Source organism: Chanodichthys erythropterus, chromosome 10, assembly GCF_024489055.1.
Source record: "Chanodichthys erythropterus isolate Z2021 chromosome 10, ASM2448905v1, whole genome shotgun sequence".
NCBI lineage: Eukaryota > Metazoa > Chordata > Actinopteri > Cypriniformes > Xenocyprididae > Chanodichthys > Chanodichthys erythropterus.
The window spans coordinates 59,017,800-59,036,706 of NC_090230.1; the positions used below are offsets into that span (position 1 = coordinate 59,017,800).

General features: G+C 36.5%; 1 protein-coding gene across 1 annotated transcript in view; it reads right to left on the bottom strand.

The window, feature by feature from the left end:
• Nucleotides 1-373: 373 nt before the first annotated feature.
• Nucleotides 374-18,907, bottom strand: part of chd1 (chromodomain helicase DNA binding protein 1) — a 29,013-nt gene continuing 10,479 nt past the window's right edge. Inside the window, exons 17-37 of the mRNA XM_067398401.1 lie at nucleotides 18,203-18,355; nucleotides 18,033-18,104; nucleotides 17,131-17,280; nucleotides 16,199-16,347; nucleotides 13,940-14,036; nucleotides 12,610-12,705; nucleotides 12,320-12,496; nucleotides 11,945-12,105; nucleotides 11,551-11,592; nucleotides 11,342-11,475; nucleotides 11,067-11,205; nucleotides 10,347-10,497; nucleotides 10,077-10,199; nucleotides 9,373-9,516; nucleotides 7,962-8,231; nucleotides 6,791-6,916; nucleotides 5,146-5,324; nucleotides 4,453-4,552; nucleotides 4,249-4,300; nucleotides 3,678-3,918; nucleotides 374-1,868 (exon numbers count right to left, since the gene is read on the bottom strand). Of these exons, the coding sequence (XP_067254502.1) occupies nucleotides 1,547-1,868; nucleotides 3,678-3,918; nucleotides 4,249-4,300; nucleotides 4,453-4,552; nucleotides 5,146-5,324; nucleotides 6,791-6,916; nucleotides 7,962-8,231; nucleotides 9,373-9,516; nucleotides 10,077-10,199; nucleotides 10,347-10,497; nucleotides 11,067-11,205; nucleotides 11,342-11,475; nucleotides 11,551-11,592; nucleotides 11,945-12,105; nucleotides 12,320-12,496; nucleotides 12,610-12,705; nucleotides 13,940-14,036; nucleotides 16,199-16,347; nucleotides 17,131-17,280; nucleotides 18,033-18,104; nucleotides 18,203-18,355 (3,078 nt within the window). The 3' untranslated portion in view covers nucleotides 374-1,546. The remainder of the gene's footprint in view (nucleotides 1,869-3,677; nucleotides 3,919-4,248; nucleotides 4,301-4,452; nucleotides 4,553-5,145; nucleotides 5,325-6,790; nucleotides 6,917-7,961; nucleotides 8,232-9,372; nucleotides 9,517-10,076; nucleotides 10,200-10,346; nucleotides 10,498-11,066; nucleotides 11,206-11,341; nucleotides 11,476-11,550; nucleotides 11,593-11,944; nucleotides 12,106-12,319; nucleotides 12,497-12,609; nucleotides 12,706-13,939; nucleotides 14,037-16,198; nucleotides 16,348-17,130; nucleotides 17,281-18,032; nucleotides 18,105-18,202; nucleotides 18,356-18,907) is intronic.

Consider the following 18,907-nt stretch of genomic DNA (forward strand, 5'->3'; position numbering starts at 1 on the left):
GCGAATGATAGTGAAGCAACACAACTGAGGCTAGTAGGTCACATGACAGTGATAACATGGCAAATGTTACTTAATTTGCTGGCTTCTACTCAATTTCCTGGCATTACAAATGCATCATGCAACAAAAAACGTTTACTCTGAGCATTGTGGCATCAGCAGCAACTAAGTGAAAAAATCTGTTTAAAAAGGTTTGTTTTTGGAAAATCTTTGCAAAGTCTATTCATTGGCATAGACGAATACCAGCCCACCTCACTGTCAAACGCTTTTGAAGAATGATTCAACCACGTATCTTCCCAAAACTATTTTGAAAATGACTGCATAAGAACTAGTAGAAAGCACACTAAATTACATTAAAGCCAGATTACAGGTGAAAACAGTGATTTGAGTTTAATGACTTTATAAACAATTATATAAAACAATTACTTTAAAAATCCATGCATTTTCAGTGTAAATTTGGATTTGAAATATAGGAGATGATCTATATACATCAGTATGTCCTGTAACAGCATTCTGACTTACTCGGGCCAGTCACCAGAAAAACACTCGGGCTGCATAGAAAAGAGTACATTATTGCCAACATTTATAGAAAACAAGAGGAAAGATTATCATGGAAATGTTCTAATGAGAGCTCATAAGTGCCTCTAGCTATGATCGATCCTTTCATGTCCTTTTTTTAATACACCGTTTGTATTTTATGACATGATGCCATTATAAAGTGAGGCTACTTCACTTACAAATAGAGATAAACCAAAGAGATCAACAAACAAAACGTTCCTACAGAATGAATATACATGGAATATTTACCCCACTCCATTTTGATTCAATTTAAAAAGGTCAAAAAAAAAGGAAGAGAGAAAATAGCCTGAGTCAATGGGGAAATAGTTAAAAAAATACCAGCCTGAGAAAAGCCCATTTGATTTACTTTATACAATAATTTACAGTAGTACAATGTGAAAAAGTGACATTATCTGATGCGCACTAAAAATAGTCCAGATTATTTTACAGCCGAGACAGATTTAAATAATTCAAGCATGATGGAAAGAAAAATTACAGATAAAAATTGGCAAAATGGTCACAAAACACTGTAAACGAGGTACTTTGGAAGGTGAACCCCAGTCCTTCAGAACAGAAACCCTTGACATCCTCTAGCTGATAAAGACGACACGCGGATGTAGCGTCCTTTCACTCAACACTTCTTAAATAAGCTGCGTCGCATTCATTTACGGCTGTACGTCAGGATCCAGTGTCGCACGAGAGAGTGAAACATGGATTCGTCTGTTTCAAAGTAAAAAACAAAAACAAAAAAGGAAAGTAGTCAATTTATAAAAATAATAATTAAAAAAAATTACTCTGCAGCACCTACGAAAGAATGCAGCCAACTCTTAAATACAAAAATATGTGTAAATCTGTGTTTCCTCCAAGGTGAGTAGGAAAGGGTGGCACTCCCAGAGCCCCAGTGCAGCGGCCAACAGTCCCCTAAGGCATTTCCTGTGTGTCGTGTGTCTATGGCTAATCAGGAAAGAGTGGAGCGGAGGGAGAGAGGGCGTTATGTCTTGCGGCTGCTCCAGACCTGTTCGGGTGTGCTTTTGTGGTCGGACGAGTACTCAAAGGGCGAGCGGTGTCCGAGCGGCGAGCGCTGGTCTCGGGGCGAGCGCGGGCCGCTCCCTGACAGCCGGTGCTCCATCTGCCAGTCCGAATGGTAGCGGTAGTCCCGGGACGATTTGTGATGCGTATAGTCGGAGCCGGGCCGGTGCTCAGAGTGAAAGCGGTGTTCGGAGTGCGTTCGGTCCTTGGAGTTGCTTTCTGATCGGTGCTCTCTGCTGGAGCGGTGCTCGTCCAGCTTCCTGTGCTTGCTGTCACTGTAGTACCTGCAAAACGAGTCATTCAGACACATGTTATGACATGAAGATGATGATGATGATGATGATACAACCAAGCTGGACGCAAGACATTTTACTGATACAACAAAACCTGAAATTCTCACACTAATTTAAAGATGCTGAAATAAAATGTATATTTATTTTACTTCATATTTATTTACCAAGTTAGAAATAATTTTAAAATGACTATGAAAAATTGATAAAATCTAAAATAAACAGACATACTTTTGATGGAATCATCTTGATTCTGTAATCCTATTATAGTATTTTTCACAGATAAAAGACATTTTGGTACCACTTTACAAAAACATACATTCGTTAACATTATTTATCTACATTAGTTCACATACTAATAATGAACTGCACTTATACTTTATTATTCTTTGTTAATGTTAATTTCAACATTTACTAATACATTATTCATAAATCTTGTTAACATTAGTTAATGCACTGTGAACATGAATAAACAAACTACTGTATTTACTAATTTTCGTTAACGTTAATGTATTGCTCATGGTTAATTCAAGTTTAGTTAAACATCCGTTAATGTATGAACTAAGAATCTTATTGTAAAGTGTTACTGAAATTTTGAAAAACATGAATAAAAAGGAATTAAACAATGTGACCAAGAGGGCACTCAGTAATCTGGTAAGTTTGTGTGCACTTGGAAGATAAGGCAACATTCATTTTACATACAGTACACAATCAAAATGACATGAATATGGTGTAGCGGCCACCAGGATAAAGTGCTGCATAGTTTGAAATCAAGGGTTTAAAAAGGTGCGTTAATGCCATGTTGGAATTATCAGAATTAAATAGAACTCAATTACAAATTAAATTCTGAGCTCCGACTTGTACCACGTGACGGCTGCAGATTCATAATGCCGTTGTCATAGAAATGCATAATTCCGAGTCCAAGAACAGCTCAGAGTAGAATGTCACAAACAACGCTCATCTCGTAGTTACGGTAAATACGACATGGCATGAACACAGCAAAAGTTTGTGGATCATGCGTCTACAGTGGCAGCTGAACCATTCTGTCCGCATTCAATTCGCACAGACCTCACGTCACGCACAGGCTACAAATACACACTTGAGAAGATCTCACAGCTGAGTTCCACAAAGTCTGCAAGGTCTGTGCAATTAAATGATTATTAGATATTTAGGACTTGGTTAAATTAATTTGAGTGTGAGTGTTTGCTGAATACTGACAGTACACAAGAAAATATTATAGCATTTTCCTTTCTATAACTAATAATACTTTCGTATACCATATACTTTAACAGTTTAATTAATGTATTAGATAGGATTGTTTAATAGACAGTAAACTAAAGATGGCAGAGAATGGCCACGCTGTGTACTCGGGCATTCTCAGCACTGTCAAAAACGTCTCACTTCATCAGAAGAACTAACAAACAGAAAATCTAATCGGCCAATGCAGACGTCAAATTTAGGCAAGGCGATATATCGGTCAACCACCATTACCAACCATCTACAACAGAGGATCTCAAACTTTTTAACTTCAAGGCCTCATTTTTCATAGTTAAGTCAGTAGTCAAGTAAAGCGTGGCCATGTTGAACTAATTTGTTCCATTGCTTTAATTTGATTCAATTTTATGATTTACCTAAATGAGGAAACAAATTAAGTCATAGGAATGAATTCTTCATTTGTGGCCACTATTTACTTCCACATGTCATGTACAGGGCTCTCTTACAAATCACATTTGGAAAAAGATAGATCTGTAAACAATGACTGTAAGGGCAAAAAAATAAAAAATAAAATAAAAGTTTAATGACCTGCTGTCCTGTCGCTCTCCTCTTTCTCCGTACTGGTCTCTCTCTCTCTCTCGCTCTCGATGGTCTTTGCCGTTGCTGAAGGAGGAGTAGGGTCTCTTCCTGGAGTCTGAGCTCTTCCTGTACAGGTCGGCAGGGTGACGTTCTTTGCTGTGTTCATGGTAGCGAGATGAATGATGTCTGTCAGAGCTGTAGCTGTCTCTGCTGCTGTCATCCTGCTGTGACTCCTTTATCCGCTCAACATCTGAAAAAAACAACACCATTCAACTTTACATGGATTTACAGAAATGTGACATCATCCATATTCAATTCAAGTTATGTAACAGAAGTATTGACCGATCTTTTCTTCTGTATGACGACACATGATTTAAAACAGATTATCGATAAAGACAAAAATGTTGGGTGGGGTTTAGGTTATATCCATCGGTTGTTGATTAGAAGGCAGATCTGAACGCGAGCTAGCAGTCGATTATAAGAAAGAGGCGGGGTTTAAACAGACTAAACCATCTGACAGGTGTATAAATGCATAGATGTTAATTACCAATTAAATAGACACAACAGAGAGCAGACATACCTGCGTGTTTAAAGCTTTGTGTATTTACAGTGCTAGTGTTCTGCTCCATTGCCTGAAATGAAACGAGCATCATAAACCTCAAATTACAATATTTCAATAATAATAACAACATGAAGTAATTTATTCAAGCATTACAGCATACAAGACTAATTCAGCAAAATCATCCAAACATAACACGCTCTTAAAATATTAACGCGTTCATACCTGAGCATTTTCTTGTCTTTTCTTGATGGCGTGCTTATACAGTTTATGCAGTTTCCTTGCATCAAATTCAGTGAATTTCGAAACAAATATCCACAGATTTCTGGAATATGGGAACAATCAAGATGTTGATAAACTCAATATGACCTTCATTTATATACTGTGCATTAGAGCTGCACGATTTTTTAATGACTTTCTCTAAGACTTCACTTGTTTCATTACTGGATGAATTAGTGTTTTTTTTTTTATTAATATCTTGAATGAATGATTCAATGACAAATATATTTGAACAGTCTCTTGATGCCACCTACTGGTCGATACAATCTTTATTTGAAGTGCCAAGTTACTCTCAAATGGTGATTTGCTCTATTTTGATCACTGTAGATATTAGTGATTATATCTGGAATATCTGTGATAATCTGAATTATTGTAATACAAATGACGCTGTGTGGTTGAAAAGACTGTTTGTGAAGCTGTTTGATGCCTATATATGACAACAGCTATCTGGCTCAGCAGTAGCACCAACACAGATCTGAATGTTTGCGGTGATCATACTTGTCAAAGATTTAACTGCCAGCCGAATCTTTGTCATTTAAGAATAAGATCGAGTGGGTGTTTGAATAGAGATTGTGATCTTTTAATGATTAATCGTGCAGCTCTACTGTGCATGTTAGGCTCATGGTAAAATGACCGTACTTCCTCCACTGTTTGATCTGTTCGGGGTTGGTGTATTCTCTCAGACACTCAGTGATATGATCTCCTATTTTGATCAGGCATTGCCGCGTATGTTCCAGCTGCTCTCGCTCAGATAGCCCCTTCTCTGGACGATCCAACTGCTTCAGTGCTGCCTTCACAGGTCTCATGCGCTCCTTACACTGAAAAATACAGACACACATGCTTTATTACAGGACAATCATCTACATCAGTAGCATTTAGAAAATGGGACATCAGCTTCTGTTCTAAAAACTAGTGTTTCGCCTACTTGGATATACAAACTGCCCACCTTTAGGCAAAATCTGCCATTTGTTTGCCGTCTTATTAGGGTGTATTCACACTAATTTGGTTGGATTAAAATTAATTCTGGTGTGATTGCTCTGTTAGTGCGGTTTATTTGAAAATGTGCGAACGAGAGCGTGAAATGTGTATGAGAGTCCAAAGCAAAACATGGTCTTGCACTTTTACATACGATGAGTGGAAGGGAAATATTAGATACATTTATTACACTATATTCAACAATGGCTTGTTTCACACATCATACATTACGCCATTTCTATGACATTGCTCATGTATAGAAGGTTCTAGTTTCGGTTTTCAATCCGATCAAGTGTTTACATGTTCTATCGAACCGATTAGAAAAGCTTTCAGCCACACTTTACTATGCGAATGAAATTTCAATCAGATTTCACCAATTCATTCTGATTGACGTAGCTGAGCTGACTTTTTTTAAAGGAACACTCCACTTTTTTTGAAAATAGGCTAATTTTCCAACTCCCCTAGAGTTAAACAGTTGAGTTTTACAGTTTTCGAATCCATTCAGCCGATCTCCGGTTCTGGCGGTACCACTTCTAGCATAGCTTAGCATAGTTCATTGAATCTGATTAGACCGTTAGCATTGCGCTCTTCTGTAGTTACATCGTGTACTAAGACCGGCAGAAAATGAAAAGTTGCGATTTTCTAGGCTGATATGGCTAGGAACTATACTCTCATTCCAGCGTAATAATCAAGGAACTTTGCTGCTGTATCATGGCTGCAGCAGGCGCAATGATATTACGCAGCGTCTCTCACAAACGTCTCCATGGTTGCAAGGCACGTTCCCTGTGCAAGCAGGGGCTCACAGGCGCTGTGTAATATCATTGCACTGCTGCAGCCATGATACAGCAGCAAAGTTCCTTGATTATTACGCTGGAATGAGAGTATAGTTCCTAGCCATATCAGCCTAGAAAAATCACAACTTTTCATTTTCTGCCGGTCTTAGTACACGATTTAACTACAGAAGAGTCAAGGTTTAAATAGGAAAAATATCAAAACTCTTTGGTCATTTTTAAGCGCGATGCTAACGGTCTAATCAGATTCAATGAACTATGCTAAGCTATGCTAAAAGTGGTACCGCCAGAACCGGAGATGGGCTGAATGGATTCGAAAACGGTAAAACTCAACTGTTTAACTCTAGGGGAGTTGGAAAATTAGCCTATTTTCAAAAAAAGTGGAGTGTTCCTTTAAATTTCATTAGGGTCCATGTAAACGCAGCTAGTAGCTTTGGATTTCCTGAGGAAAGGTTTGGATCAGATGTAAATATGAGCATGGCTTCTCGGTTCTTCAGAATCCAGCCCATCAAACTCACCACGCTGAAGGTTTTCTGGTCCAGTTCTTCAGACTCCTCAGACAGAGGAATTGCATCTCCTCCTGTGGGCGTGTGCACAGGGGTGTCAGCCTTCTTTTCCCGCACTTCTGCTTTCACCTCTACAGCCTGAGAATAGAGTCAATGGCTGGTTGAATACATGCACATGTTGTATCCAACACTATAGCTGGATACAAAGATCTTAAAACATAGCAAGCTGCCTGGAAAAGCATTTTTGAACCTCGGATATTTGACTTCTGAAGGATTTTGGACTGTTTTTACTAAAATCTGTCAAAGGTCTGTAATACTTATCGATTCAGAATAGAAGAGGGTCTGACAGAAGTCTCCTCACCAATTGTCATGGGAAGTTTGCTGAAATACCACTGTGTCTATGTCTATACATATCTCTACTGCTATAAAACATTTACAGAGATATGATTATAAACCAGAATTGCCACAGAATAACACTAGGATTAAAGTTGTCAAAAGTACTGACTTCAGTACCAATCGGTACTGAAATTTAAAACATGACCGTTTGAGCGCTGTTGAGCGGATTCACAAACACCTCTGATTGGCCACTGTTTTCACGCACTCATTGGATGTCTGTGATTGGCTACAATGATCAACGCACAGGAGCGTTTGAAAGCACACAGAAGTGTGAGTTTGAAAGCATTTTGAAAGCGGGAGTGTTTGAAAGCAGCTGCCTTTTAGTGGACTGGTCCGTGATAGACACCTGCTTTCAAACGCTCCTGTGTATATCTGTGTAAGTGTAAGTAGTCATCAATGACACTCTTCACTGAGCAATGTTTTTGAAGCCAACACTGACATATCCGATGAGCACTTCAACACAATGGCCAATCAGAGGTGTTTATGAATCTTCTCAAAAGGGCTCAAAGTGTCACATTTTTAAAATTTCAGTACCGACTTGTTACCGAAGTACTTTTGACAACTCTAAATGAGCAACTAATGAGAGACCACATGTGTTTGATCTAGTGAGACAAAGAGCGTTGTAAATGTGGACATTCAATCAAAAAAATACAAATAGGCTATAACTGAACTTTGAATGGGCCTTTTATTTCCAAAAAAATTTCTCTAGATAGGCAGCTCACTAGGTTTCAAAATAAGGCTATAATTTAAGGGTGTGTTAGAGTTGTGTTATTATAAATATTGTGACCTCTGCAGGAGATTCTTCCTCTCGATGTACAGGCTCTGGCTTCAGCTCCTTCTCTTTGGGTTCCCTCTCTTTGCTGTCACGGCCCTCCTCTTTCTTCTCCTTCTTAATCTCTTTCTTAACCACTTTCTCTGGTACATCCTTCTCAACTGGCTCTTTATCCTCAAACTCATCCTCATCAGACTCTTCCTCGTCCTCCTCCTCTTCCTCCTCTTTTACTGCCCGCTCTGACACGCGTGCTCTTCTGTTGGGTGGCTTCACTGGAGGAGTTTCCTGCAAGACGACAGAAAACACATTAGTACTGGTAATGCATTTAACTTCCAGAATGTGATGCATTCCAAAAAGAAACAGAATACACTGTTGCAAATAATGATTTTCCAAGCTTGTTTATGTCATTAGGAAAGTTGTTTCAGAGACGGAGAAAGTCCTTGTGCACAACAGATCAGGTGACGTTAATTTATCCAAGTAAATATGGCCAATTTGGTTTTTATGTTGTTAAATCTTCAGAATAAGTAGCACACTATGAATTTGCTACATAGACTGTAGGAAAAAAGGCAGGAAGTAGAGATATGGGCATCATTTAGAATATCTCCACCACTTTTTGTGAAGGCTGTTTTTTTTCCTAAAGCTTATTGAAATGGTTTATAGTAGGATGTATCAGACCTCATTGACACAAGTGTGCATCATTCAGCCCAAAAATAAAAATAAAAATTTCTGCATTGGGAAATCATGCTGTAAAAGGCAGTACTGCCCTTCTCGACAGTGTCAATATATATATATATATATATATATATATATATATATAATATATATATATATATATATATATATATATATATATATTATATATATATATATAATATATAATATATAATATATAATATATAATATATAATATATAATATATAATATATATATATATATATATATATATATATATATATATATATATATATATATATATATATATATATATATATATATATATATAAATATAAAATAATATATAATATAATATAATATAATATATATAATATATAAATATAATATATATAATATATATAATATATATATATACATTCAAATGACATTTTAAAATCAAAATAATTACATTCCATAGTTTAAGAAGATTCAATAAATGAATGTTCTTTAAATGTTCATTATGGGATTATGGGATAAAGTTTTGGGTAAGGTCACCAATGTAATTTCTTAGCAATTCCTACTCAATTAAGAACAATTTACTATTTATAGACGTTTTCACGAGTTTAAGATTTATGAATGTCCATTACTTTTCCAGGTCTAGAAAACTCACTTTTAAAAATTCCTTAATATATATCCAGACTTTGCAAGACTGAGAATCCTAGTACCTAAGTGAAAATTCATCTCAATAGCAGGTATATCAGCTCACACAAACCTTCTCCTCTTCCTCTTTCTCATCCTCTTCTTCAGAGCTCTTATCCGATGGCGGTGCAGAGGACAGACTGTTTGTCACATCATCAATCTTCGGTTTTACAGCTTTATTCTTTTTGCCCCGTGGTTTTCTCTTGCGTGAATTTGCCTATAGAGCAGACGAAACATCAGTGTCTGTCTGAACAGCTCATACATTCCTTCATTTGCTCTTTAGTGCTTTATTACAATGTTATTGCATATTTCACTTGCTTTCTTAAAAAAAAAATTGTATGCTTTAGCTAAAAGGGGTGACAATGATTTCAAAAAGTTTGGGAACAACTGCAATAAACAAATATGAATGATTAACTGTGCTTGTGAGATCTTATGAATTTGTAATTAATCACTGAAAAGTCACAGTTAATGTACCGGATATAGACTGCACTGAACAAACTCAGTGATTTTCATCAATTGTGAACAAAGACTTTGACGCTTTTGTCACTTTGCAGAATACCGCCTGTCGTTTAAATTGCTTTAAGTGAACCAAATGATATATTGTCGTATGTGTGCAGACCTGCAAACTCCTCAGAGTAAAAAAGGTGACAGTGTCGCAGGGGGTGGGGGGTGCGATTCACATAAATGACCCAAATGACCAAGAAAAAGGTGATTGTCACCTAAAAGTGACAAGTTTGCAGGTCTGTGTGTGGATTGAATTTAATCTCTGCGACTCACCGTGCCAGCCTGTTTCTGTGCTTCCTTCTTAGCGAGGTCTTTGCTCAGTAATTTGATGAGGTAGTCAGCTCGTGTCTGCAGCTGTTTGGCCTGTGGTTTCTTGTCAGGATCATCTGGAAGGAGCTGCAACAAGTTTTGTAACAAGTTATCATTTAAATGCGTTATCATTTATATTGAAAGTTATTTAAATCACTAAAACAAAAAGAACCCAAAAATTTAACAGGGCATATTGGTCAAACACCACAATGGTTTCTCTATGTGTTTCTGTACCTTATGTGTGAGGTTGAGGTCTGGGTCCATCTTAATCATTTCCCAGCTTCCATATCCATACTCATAGATTCCAATAAGCAGGCTGGAGTCATCCTCTTTACCCCACTCAATGTCAAAATGAGCTGCCTTTGAGTGGCATGGGATTATATACCTTTACATATTAGAAAAAAAAGATTAACATCTTATCTAATAAGACATTTTTCTGTCTTCACATTCACTGTATTCATAATTTGTTCTAAAATGTATTCTAAATTATGCATCAGAGAGCATCATGTTTGTAAAGTGTGAAAGAAAAGTGTGCGGAATGCCCCCATATGGACATGGTTTGGGTGTGATTTATGTAAATTACTTGGGGCACGTAGTCGTTCATTTAGAATACTCAGAATTCATCAACATTAAGTGTTGTGAATTAGGTGAAAAGTTGTGGTCAGAAATTCAAATGTAAATATAACTGCGTACACTGTTCGTATTTTTTAGAGAATGAGACCCATTGTTTTTTTGCCTTTTCACAGAACCAAGATGTGCTGTTGTTGAATTACATGTGCGAGCTGTCTGATGTGCCAGCCGTTAGTCTGTGTTGCATAGCATGTTCATTATTTTGTGGGTGGAACAATGAAGGGAGGGGCTGTGTTTTTGGTTGTCAATGTCAAATATCAACAGTGTTTCCCAGAAATTGCTTACTGCATCTGTCATGACATACTGCATCTTTTTTTTTTTTACCTCTTCCTCTCCTCTGGGTCAGCAGGAATGGCCTTGTGTAATGGTGCCAGCTCCTCCTCATGAGAGATCACCAGCTTAGCATTGACTTGAACCCCAGAGATCCTGAAAGTGGGTCCCTTCACCTTCCCTCGCCTGCCTCCTGATATGAACCAGCAAAGAATATAATTAAGACAGGCCTTGGATTCCCCCCTCAGATGCTTCATATGGGGGCAAATTTAATCAATTTAGTTGGGACACTTGAGGGATCAGTGAATGTTGTTTTCTGATGCTCTTGCCTGAGGTTCTTTCAGGTCCACAGGGGTTCTCCCTTAGCGTTCTCAAACAGCCGTTGTGTACGGTCTCAGCCAGCCGCCGCAGATCATGCTCCGATTTATCCACCAATTCAGCATCACGAGCGATAGCATCCAGCCTGTGATACAGCGACAGTCACATCAATGATAGAGGCCCAACCAATAACATCTGAAGTGATGAAAAAGTTACTTACCTTTCTAAAGGCCCACCAAATTTTTTGTAACTTTTGATAAATCTGTGTGGGAAACAAAAAACATTGGTCACTCAAAAATTAATATACTTGAATTTAAGGACTTAAATTATAGCTGTATCATTTTCAGACTGTTTGGAATTTTCTTTGTAAAGAAAGAAAAAATTTATATTATATAATTATATATATATATTATATATATATATATATGTGAAGAAAAACAATTAAACTTCACAGCAAATTCTCACTGTATTTATTATTTAATACAAAAAAAAAAACTTTATTTCCACTGACTTCCCAAAAGTGACTATACTGTAATATACACTACCATTAACAAACAGCTTATATCGCCCACCCCTAGTGCTGAAATTAATAAACTGAGCATCAGCGGCTCTACCTGCGTATCTCAGCATCAGTGAAACCTTTAATGTTCTCTCTTGGAATAGTTCGAGGTCTTCCTCGTTTCTTGGGCCTCTTTCTGTCGGAGACCGAATCGCTGTCTGAACCAGAGTATCGTCTGTTCCGGCTGCGTCTGCCCTCATTCCCATTAAAGTTGATCTGTCATTACAAAACAAACAAGTAGATAGATAAAGTACAAAGAACTTAAGGTGTATGTTGCTATGGGAGTCATTTATCTTTAATCATTCATCAACACGGTTTACATTATGAGTTATATACATAAAATGAACAAAGCATTTAACAATCTTCCAAAGTAATTACACAAACAGACATTTGTTTACTGGCATCGTTAAACCGTGTATGATTGGCTAACCTGTTTAGCACATTTCCTCATGCGGGGCAGTAAATAGATCTCTGCAAGCTCTTTTTGTCGCTCCTCCTCCTCAAGTCTCCTCCGCTGTTCTTCTGGGATAATGTCATCCCAGTTCTTAACATTCCGCTCCGTGTCCATGTCAATTTCCTCATCCTCCATCATGGAGAAATTCGCCACCTGCATGATGGAGCAAGCATTTAATAGTGTGTTAATGGTGTGACTGACAGCCTCTAGAGAAGGTCCAGCATGCATGCGGAATAATTATTTGCAGTAAGTTTTAAAGTGCACACCTTAAATTGTGAGAGGAGCTCTTCTCCTACAGTCGATGGTCCAGGATCATTCTCTCTGGTCTCTGCTCTTTTCAGGATTTCATCAATATCCATCTCCTACCAAATCAACAAATATCATCACACACAAGTAGCTGCACAGAAGCCCACATTACTACTATAGATAGGAAACTTTAGGCACCTCACGATCCAATCCCAAAATAATTCAACTACATCTTATTAATTTATTGATTCATTAGTTTACCAACTTTCCCCCAGTTTCACAAACAAGGCTTAAGCAAGCCCTAGACTAAAATGCATGTTTGAGCCGTTTTATCTGAACGCAACTTGTACTGACAGATCTTAAAATATGTCAGAGCCATTGTTTTGTCTCAAGATGCACATATGTAATGTTTTTTTCTAGCATACGTTTATAAAAGCTGCTTAAATGCCCTAATTGAACTAAAAGCTTAATCCTGACATAGGCTAAGCCATATCTGTGAAACCGGGCCTTTAAATCTTAAATTTATGTGTGCATAATTATTTAATTATGTAAAATACTTTAATTACAAATTAAAAAAACTATGTTCACAATTGTCAGCTAGCTAAAGAGATTCAAAACATACAAGCAAAGAGTAAATAATAAAGATGAACAAAGAAACAAATAAGGAATAACTTTTCATGCTGTTTGATTACTGACAGCGGGAGATCCAATAGGCCGCGTTAACACAAATGCACATATCTATTTTGACAAATCAAATGTTTTGTCCTGTCTGTTTAATCCCTTAAGACATAACTGTTTGCATTAAGCTCACATCTTGAAAGCCCTTTGAGATGCAAGTGCATTAAACCGCTTACAAGGTGGAGTTGTATAATCGCTTTTCACTAGCACACATGAGCATTTGAAAGCAGCAGTCTGTCGGAAAGTGAGTTTTGTATTTAAATATATAGACCTACTACATTCCAAACAGCATAAATGATGCCTTTGAAGAACATTTTGAGGGGAAAATGCTGAAATACTGGCAGGCGAGAGACCTCACATAAGCGTAACATCAAGCAAAGCGCATTTCTCTCAGTACATATCCTGTGCAATGAAGCCTGCGATTGCCCTTGTAATTCGCTTTAACCTTTCAAACTTTATAGAAGATTATTTTATAGAAGGTTTGTATGTGTGTGTCTGTGTGAAAGCAAACAATACCGCTGTTTCTAGTGCACACAACAGCATTGTGTATGAGGTTAAAAACGAAATTTAGAATCATTGAAGACAGAATCACTGTGCATCAGACAACAGATTTTTTTTTCTCCCACCCCTAGTCCACATGCTGATGAGCATCTCTGCGTTAACCCCACAGACCTGAGGTTCCTGCTCCTCTCCTTCCTGCTCTTTGAAAAGTTCTTCAGCACCAAACTTCAGGATGGCTGACAGTTCCTCCTTGTTGAATGGAGTGGAACTGCAGAGGAATCAGACAACAATAATGATATTAATTATATGTATACACTACACACACACACACACATCAGAATTTCCACTAAGAAAATATATGGGCTGAATATAATGATTATTTTGATAAAACACTAATATAATGATTAAAACTATTGACTATGAGTGATTCTTTAATTTTGAGTTCTTAATCATATGGCATATTTAATAATAATATAAAAAAAATGTTTTACAGAACAATCAATACTAATTCAATGGCTGTCTTTTGTTCTTTGCTTTAAATAGTTAAACCATAGAGGAAAACTGCAGCAAGACCTAAATCTTCCGTTTTAAAGCTTGTAAAACACACAGAAGCTTAACATACCAGAGTTAATAAAATATAACATATGATATAGTAAAACATGACCAAGAGTGCCATTTTCCCTAATATCAGCATGATTGCAAATAAGACATTGATTTTATACAACTGTTCAATAAACAAGTGTGTAATATTAGGGGAAGTGGCATTAATTTTAGACACAATATTGACCATTTTAACCAACCAAAAGAGTTCCTAACAAAGCCACTGTTAGCCAATGAAACATTCATAAAGCCAGTGGTTGCGTCGAGAATCGCAGACTGAGTAGGTACTTATTTTGAATAATTAAATTATTAAAAAAGTTCTATTTAGTATGAATGTGTGTAGCATGAATGTAATCCAGATGTACTAAATTTACCATGTCACTGTCATGTGACCTTAACAGTATTAGCTTCTTCACTTCACTGCCATTCGCAAATCCTCTCCAGTGGTGGTCATCTGGGTACTTTTTGCCTACTCTCTTATGAGTACTGTGAATTCGGAAACAATACTCATATATTGTTTTTCACCTACTATATAGTAGGGAAACATGCTATTTCAGATGTAGCCAGTCACTGCATGAATCGGCACTTTTGAAAGAATTGGGTGAATGAATGACTCCATGAATCACTCATTAATATGCCACCACCTACTGGCGGTTTTGTTTCATATTTAAAAGTAAAACTGCGTTTCACTTCCGTTACCTCACACTGGGCCCATGCTTGGGACGGCCCTAAGCACATATCAAGGCTTAATGGTGAGCCCAGTGCGCATAAATATATTATATATTTATATATACATACATACACACATATATATATATTTGTTCAAACAGTCATTAGGCATAGTGAGGAGATGTTTGCTGTATGTGACAAACAATGTTTTGGCCTAAAAACAAGTGACATAACTTAGATCACCTTAAACTTCTTAAGATTTAGATTTCTCTGATCTACATGTGCATTTTAAGATGTTTGAAGGCCAAAAAAATTGGAGAATAACAGCTTTAAAATCTCTCCTTGTCATCTCCATCACTCTCTTTTTTCCCCCTCAGTCTCTATCTTTGTCTCTTCCCCTTATAAATCTGAGCTTTGACCAAGTCTTTTCACTTTCAGCTGTGTCAATATAAAAATATAGAAAGTAAACATAGGGTCAACTGATATTTGAATGTTTTATGTTTTATTAATCATTTTCTTAGACAAGTTAGCTTTCCTATAGCCTTCTGTAAATTAACTAATATTACTAAATTAATTCACAATATGTGCATTTATTATTAAATATATGATGAAAACAGCTTTGTTATTGTTTCTTGACCCCTCACTTTGACGGTTAGGCTATTACAAATTACACAAATCACGTAATTTCTAACTATTCAAAAAGGCGAAATCAGACTAAAGTTATCATTTTCCTTCCCTGATTATTTTTGTCGGTCGTTTAACATTTCAAGCATAAAACAGTTATCAAGAAATGGGTAGTTTAGCTACTTGCGTCTTATCTCGCATTTTATGACCACTAACTGAAGCTTTGTGCTGGAATTTGTGCTCAGCCGCTTCCGTGAACAAAGCCCACCTAGTTTGATCTGACTGGTCATCTCATTTTAATATTGACGACCGCTGACAGCTCAGACGAGAAGGTCGGTTATCTTGGTGCTGTGCAATATCCTTGCAGCACTAGACTAAATTATTAGGAAATTATTTAACAACCTTCATCAGCAACAAAATGTCAGATGACCTACATAGGTCTGGGTGTAAATAATATAATTAACACGTTAAATCGTCAGCCCTAATATTTACATTAAATTATTTTGCCATTTAGGTAAATTATATTGGCAGCTGTACCTTGAAGGAGCAGCACCCGTATGAAGGACTGTCTTTCCCGTGGTGTCCATCCTCTGAATCACCAAGTGATCCAACACCATTTTCTTCTTGGCTCTCTCAATAATGTCCTCCTCAACTGAGCCCTTTGTCACCAGACGGTATATATTCACCTGAAAGAGATTAAATAGCAGACATTACGGTAGAGGACTAGACTAAGTTATAAAGAATAAATGTAGAATAGGCATGTGACTATATCAAAGGTTTATCACCACAATTGCTAAAGGTTTTATAACAGCACACAATATTATCATGGCACCAATATTTTTTCATATTACAAAAAGAACTTTAAACATTTTGTTTTAAGCAAGCATACATGGAGTAAATTTATAATAAAATATCTAGAATTATTCAACGTATTACAATGTGTCCATGATGAACAACACTGTGCATGTTCATTACTGTGATATATATTGTATTATTAAATACCAGCACGTCTAGTGTAGACTAGAGGTGTAACAATACAGTCATGTCATGATTCAATACAAATCACGATGAACTCCCAATACTATACTATCATGATATTATAAGCCAAAATAAAGGTTTATTATTTTTATTATTATTATTATTATTACTACAATATTATTATTAAAATAATATTACACTATTATCAGGAACCAGAAATATTCCCCCATTGCATTATTATATATTATATTCAAATTTTATAGTAGTTTAATGTAGTAATGTCACTGAAACTGTTAAATAATTTTTTCACTGTGAAGGGTTAGTTGATCTATACATTTATTTAAATTCTGCATTTACACACATGTTGTTTTCGCGAATCATGCAAGCATTTAAACGTCCGTGTTTACTACAGTATGTGTGTATAAAGCCACCGCGTCTCTTCAGAAGACTAATGTACAGCATGTAATGTAATGTGTGGAGGCAATGTTGACCTGTTTTTTCTGACCAATCCTGTGAGCTCTGGCCTGGGCCTGCAGGTCATTCTGAGGGTTCCAGTCAGAGTCAAAAATGACCACCGTATCTGCAGAGGCCAGATTAATGCCTAGACCACCCGCTCGCGTGGACAACAAGAAGCAGAAATCCTGCAAAGTCATAAAGACAATGTCATACACATACAGAGACATATACAGGCATACAAACATAATAGAATTAAATTCTTAAAACATAGAACTAAAAAATGAATTATGAAGACTCATAGGCTATGTTCCACGAGTCTAAAAAAAACTAAATGCTATTTTTAAATTGCTTACTGGCTCGTCCGGTAAAGCATTTATGTACCAGTTCATGTCAGTTAATCAGTTTAATTTTAAAATCTGCATCCATAGTTTTAATTTAATCACAATTTCTGCAAAGATATTTGTGGTTTTTTTTAAATCACACTTTATTTATTAATGCATATTTGAAGAATAAATATATGAGCCTTTATGGCATTCATTTAAATGATATTACTTATAGGGCTGTCAATTTAACACGTTAATTTGGCGTGATTCACATACACATGTAATTAATTAACTATATTAAAAATTTTAAATCGATTGACAGCGCCAATTATTAATCACAAATGCATAAGAGTATATTTAACATGTTCGTATTAGTTTACCTAAATATCCTTTATTTATATACAAAATGTAATTTGACAGAATAAGTGTAATGCCTAATATATTATTTTACTAATTATAAATTGTTCCAGAAATCAAATTGTGACCCAATTTTTGTGACTTCACAACACATTGCAATCATAATGTAATACAAAGTCAAAATTTAAAAAAGTAAAGTAAAAATCAATGCCAGTACAAATATTTACACTGTTAATAACCAGTGATTTTACACATACCTCAGAGCCATCAGCATTAAAGTGATCCAATGCCTGCTTCCTCATCTCACCCTTTATGGAACCATCCAGTCGCTGCAAACACAAACGCTTTCATAAGTCACAACTGAGCCACAAACACTGCGGTTAACTCCGCATGACTCCAAATAGCAGTGAGTGAGATGTGCCATCACCTGGAATAAGAACTGCCGGTACTTTAGGTACTCCGCTAGGATGTCCAGCATCCGAACCATTTGGGAGAAGATGAGCACACGGTGCCCTCGTTCCTTTAGCCGAACCAGCAGTTTATCCAGAAGAACCAGCTTCCCACTATTGCGAATAAGGTGCTGCAGACAATATATCAGTTCAGTCTGTATGTAATCACTGCTGAAAGCCTCCTTGTTAGGAGCCACTGCCCTAATGCGGCATTCTTTCAAATGCACAAATAAATTTTACATGTCTACAGGAAAAACATACATGGTAACTTCTACGTATAGGAAGACATCTGCATACTCACCAGTTAACATTTCTGGTTTTAGCACAAAAAAAATTAATTTTACTCTGCAAATGTCACTTTGGGGGTTTCGAAAGTATATGAACTTGTTAAAGTTTTTGTAAAAAATTTAGACATTGTGCTCTCTTACTACACAAATCATCAAGGAATAAATCATCTCTTCTGCGTTGATGATATTTTATCTATGTCATTTGTGACCTTTAACAATGTCATGTCAAAATAGGGTTATATTTTTTTAAATATATAAAATGTTTATATTTATATAACCATGGACATTGTCTTGGACATTCTGTTGTACAATAGAGTACCCCAGGGATGACGTGTTTTTGTAGGCTAACCCGGACATTTTTCCCATAGACTTTTGGAAAATCGCAGAAAATAAGCT